Below are 4,328 nucleotides of genomic sequence, written 5' to 3'. Positions count from 1 at the left end.
GATGCAGAGCTCTTGGAACAGGTACAGAGGAGGCCCACTAGGATGATCAGAGGGCTGGAGCACCTCTCCTATGAGGAAAGGTTGAGGGAAGTGGGCTTGTTTGGTTTGGAGAAGAGAAATCTCCGGGGAGACCTCATTGTGCCCTTCCAGTACTCAATGGGAGCGTATAAACAGGAGGAGGAACGGCTGTTTACAAGGGTGGATAGTGATAGGACAGGGGGGAACGGTTTTAAACTGAGACAGGAGGTTTAGGTTGGATATTAGGAGGAAGTTTTTCACCCAGAGGGTGGTGACGCACTGGAACAGGCTGCACAAGGAGGTTGTGGATGCCCCATCCCTGCTGGCATTCAAGGCCAGGCTGGATGTGGCTCTGGGCAGCCTGGTCTGGTTGTTGGCGACCCTGCACATAGCAGGGGGGTTGAAACTAGATGGTCTTTGAGGTCCTCTTCAGCCCAGGCCATTCTGTGGTTCTGTGGTTCTGTGATTCTTTGATCCCCGAGTGGGCTCTGCTGGTGCGTGATAAAGTGTGATACACCCACTCAAAGCCATGCTCTTTGGCACAGATGTCAATGAGGTTATTTCAGAAACGTGTCGTGTTCGACCAAATTCTTTCTAGAGTGCCGTGTCCCCAGAAAGAATTCCTGCTTTCAAGGCCCAGGATAGCGTTTTGGGTGGTGGCCTGGAGTACAGGGTATGTTTCCAGCCATCCAGTGGTTGCTTCCATCCTTGGTCTGGGGCAGTGGGATATAATCAACCTGCCAGAAGGAGGCGGAGATGGCTCACCAGTTACCGTCCTAGGCAAAGCAGTTTAGGCCTGGGGAAGATTCATTTCCTTTATTACCCGCTAACAGCGCCCTAGGGTAGTGAGAAGAGAAAGCAGACTAAAAGCACCTTCCCCCTTTACTCTGTGTCTACGGCAGGTATCTGAAGGGAAGGTGGCAGCAGCACACCACAAGGATGGTGCTGGATCCCAAGCTGGTGCACACTGTCACCTGATGTGTAAGCTGCAATTTATTTTGAAGCATTTTCTCATTATCCTCAGGTTTATTCGTAACTTCTCCCACCAGCATGCTGAGGGCAAGCACTGACTGGCTTCCATGTGGGCTGTGGGGCTGTGACCTCACAGAGGTGTCCCCACCCAAAGGATTGTGACCTCACGGCCAACTCAGTATGAGCTAGCAACCAGCACCCTGCCTCTCCCAGTGCGGTCGTGACCGGCTTTGAGCGATGGTTGACGACAGCTTTCTCCTTGTCCCTATGACCCTTTTCTTCCTGTATGTCCTGTTCTTGGTGGCCAGGGTCTCCCTGCTCATCACCATCTGGTTCCTACAGGTAGGGGAGTTTGAGGATGGCTGTGGGACTCAGGGCTGGGGGATTTGGAACCGATTGCGTGGGTTGCTTCCCAGGAGCCTCACTGTGCCACGTTCATGTGCCTGCAGGCTGGCAGACGACTCTTGCGACTGAGGAGATGGTGGCGGAGAGGAGCATCAGCACCGGAGTCAGGTAGGTCTCTGTGGGTCAGTGCCAAGCCCCAGGCTTTGTCTTATTCATGCCAGGCAGGGATGGGCCCATGCCAGGAGCCCCACCCTGGACTGGGAACTGGCACGCTTCAGGTCGACCAGATGGGACAGGGTTGTCGCTGGTGTCCAGTCGAGCTGTGGCTCAGTCCCCCTCCCTGTTCTGCAGGTGCTCAGAGACCAACGTCTGGGACATCTTGCTCCTGCTCCAGCTGCAACCGCTGCAGCAAAGCTGACCAGGAGCTGCAGCAGCTGGTGCTATCGGTGCTGCCGCAGCACGTGGCTACTCCTGGTCCTGAATTCTGGGTGATGGCCTGGAGGGACCTGGAGGAGCTGGTGGAGCAAGGAAGCCTGTCCTGCTGCAGCTCTGCCAATGACCAGAGTGAGGTGCAGCGTGGAGCATCAGCTTCTGAGTCAAGTGAGTCTATTGTGGTTCAGCCCCAAACCCCATGCTTGCCCTGATGCATGCGAGGCCTGGGTGGACCCATGGGAGGAGCCCAACCGTGGACCAGGACCTGGCACACTACGGGTCAGCCAGATGGACAAAGGCTGTCTCCAGTGTCCATCCTGCTGTGGCTCATGCCCCTCCTGTTTTGCAGGTGCTGAGGGACAGACACGTGGGCCACGGTGCTCCTGCTCCAGCTGCAACCGCTGCAGCAAAGCTGAGCAGGAGCTGCAGCAGCTGGTGTTGCCGGCTCTCCCAGAGCACGTGGCCACTCTGGGCCCTGAGTTCTGGGATGCGGCCTGGCGGGACCTGGAAAAGCTGGTGGAGCAAGGAAGCCTATCCTGCTGCAGCTCCCCCAGCTCCTCCACACAGCTGGGGACAGTTGTACGTGAGAGCATCATGCAGACAGGTGCCGCTGTACGTTGGTGGGAGCAGAAGGAACAGCAGCCTGTTGGATTGTCCAAGCGTCCACAAGAAGTACCCCACATGCAAAAGACAGTAAGACCAGCAGCAGCAGCACCTTCACGCCTGGCTACGGAAGATGACTGCTGCAGTGCAGCCAGCCAGCGTCTGAGCTGTGCCGTCTGTGGCAGGAGACGTGCAGAGCAGGCAGGCAGGCAGAGCGTGAATGGCTGGCACTCGTGGCAGCGGGTGGCCCCCACAGCCCACCGGCCAAATTGTCAGGGCTCCAAGCCAGGCAGGGGAGCCGCAGAGCAGCCCCCGCAGACCTGCACCTGCACCTGCATGCGTCCACCTGCGCATGAGGGACTTCATCAACCAAAGCAGGGACAACGTTGCTGGGACAACAAGGCCCAGGAGCCTTCTGCATTGCCTGTGTCCTGCCGAATGCATTGTGAGTGCTGTAAGACAGCGGGATCCAAGAGGGATGCACAGAAGCCAGAGCAGCACAGCATAAGAAATACGAACCGGCACGTGCAGTCGCCCCCCAGGCATGCTGAGGAAGAGATGTGGGGCTCCAAAGCAGACAGAGGTGCCCAAAGGCAGCCTCACGGGATCTGCTCCTGCTTGCTGCCACCAGCGCGTGGGACAACGGTGCGTAGCATTGCCTATGGCTCCATTGAGTGGCTATGTTGGCGGTAGGAGGTGGCCCCGCAGGTTCCCGCATGGCTCTTGGCCACCCCGGCACGTCCCAAGTCCCAGCCTGAATACAGGGCAGCAGCACAGGCAGCACAAACAGCTTCAGTGCTGCCCGTGGAGGACAACGGCTGCCACGCCAACGTCACCGCTGTGGGAAGTGCAGAGAGCCAACCCGGCCCGATGCCACCTCCTTCCGCGAGCGCACATCGAGGAAGCAGAGGGGCCGTGGGTGCCCACGGCTTTTGTCATCAGCATCCACTTGGCTGTGGGAGGGCCCAGCGTGGAAGGACGTAACGGAGCACCGGGGAACAGCCAGCTCGCAGCTACAGTCCCATTAAATCCTCTTTCTATCCATCCTGCGGTGCTTGCTCTGTGTCAGTGGCAGTGGGAGTGGGACGTGCGTGCGTGCGTGCGGGTTGGAGGGGGACGGCAGGACGGGGCCGTTCCCGGGTAGCGGCCCGAGCTTCCCCCACGCACCAGTGCGGGCAGCAGGTTGCCGAGGTTGCCGGGGGAGGGAGGGTGCTCGGGGACGGGTCGGCCGGCAGCCCAGGGGCGGCCACGGCTCCGAGGCGGCCGATGGGAGGAGGGCCTCGGCGGCCGTCAGGGCAGCGCTGGCTGCCTGCGGCACGCGGGGCGGGCGGCCGTACGGCCGCTGAAGGGGAAGCTGAGCTTTGGCCGCTGAGCAGCGGTACTCTGCGGGCGAGGGAGCCGTCCCGCTCCCCGGCAGAAGAGGCGAGCGCCCGCTCCCCGCCTGGCCCGGCGAGGCGGAGCGGCGGCCGAGCCGCCCCCTCAGCAACTCCCGCCGCAGCCGTGCCGGACTGGCTCCGGCCGCCCTCCTCCCCGACGGCGGAACGGGCTCCGGCGGGGGGGACGTGAGCGCCCGCCGCGCGGCCGTGGCGGCCGAGGCGAGAAGGCCGCCCCCCCCCGCCCCGCAGCGCGTCCCGCTGCCCGCCCGGCCGCCCGGGGCAGAGGCCTGCGCTGCAGCTCCTCGACGCCTCCTGCCCGCAGCCGGCAGGCGGCAGGCGGCAGGCGGCAGTGTGAGACTGCAGGTGAGAGGGTACGGCCGTTCCTCGCTGTCCCTTTGTCCTTCAGCTTCCCCTTTTCCTCCAGAGCAGTTACAGTACGTGTAGAGAACGTGGAGTATCCTTGTGAAGTAGCAAGCCTCTTCCATTGCTGTATCTACAGTCGTGGCAGCAGCCTCTGCAGTCGCTGCCGTGCTTGCCAGAGGCCCTGAGGTGGCTGCGGCCCCTGCGACAAGGCCTGCTGCT

The 4,328-nt window shown here is 61.4% G+C and overlaps 1 protein-coding gene across 2 annotated transcripts; it reads left to right on the top strand.

Annotated features, from left to right (window-relative positions):
* The first annotated feature begins 372 nt into the window (after nucleotides 1-372).
* Nucleotides 373-3,414, top strand: LOC121108493. 2 transcript variants are annotated; one of them, XM_040656204.1, is made up of 4 exons: nucleotides 374-1,332; nucleotides 1,440-1,503; nucleotides 1,687-1,935; nucleotides 2,117-3,414. In XM_040656204.1, the coding sequence occupies exons 1-4, from the start codon at nucleotides 1,228-1,230 to the stop codon at nucleotides 3,061-3,063; spliced, it is 1,365 nt and encodes a 454-aa protein (XP_040512138.1). In that variant the 5' UTR covers nucleotides 374-1,227; the 3' UTR covers nucleotides 3,064-3,414. The 2 variants fall into 2 exon arrangements, with proteins under 2 accessions (XP_040512137.1, XP_040512138.1); XM_040656203.1 differs by having other exon boundaries at nucleotides 373-1,332; nucleotides 1,440-1,935.
* The last annotated feature ends 914 nt before the right edge of the window (nucleotides 3,415-4,328 follow it).

Source organism: Gallus gallus, chromosome Z (assembly GCF_016699485.2).
Source record: "Gallus gallus isolate bGalGal1 chromosome Z, bGalGal1.mat.broiler.GRCg7b, whole genome shotgun sequence".
In the NCBI taxonomy this organism is placed as follows: Eukaryota; Metazoa; Chordata; class Aves; order Galliformes; family Phasianidae; genus Gallus; species Gallus gallus.
The sequence above is the reverse complement of the archived record's forward strand: the minus strand, read 5'-3'. Positions and strand labels throughout refer to the sequence as shown.

Excerpts from the sequence above, each read along its gene's own strand:
- LOC121108493 (XM_040656203.1), top strand. The coding sequence starts at position 1,228 with ATGGTTGACGACAGCTTTCTCCTTGTCCCTATGACCCTTTTCTTCCTG. Across the intron at positions 1,333-1,439 it reads TCACCATCTGGTTCCTACAG|GCTGGCAGACGACTCTTGCG; the intron begins GTAGGGGAGTTT and ends ATGTGCCTGCAG. Across the intron at positions 1,936-2,116 it reads AGCATCAGCTTCTGAGTCAA|GTGCTGAGGGACAGACACGT; the intron begins GTGAGTCTATTG and ends CCTGTTTTGCAG.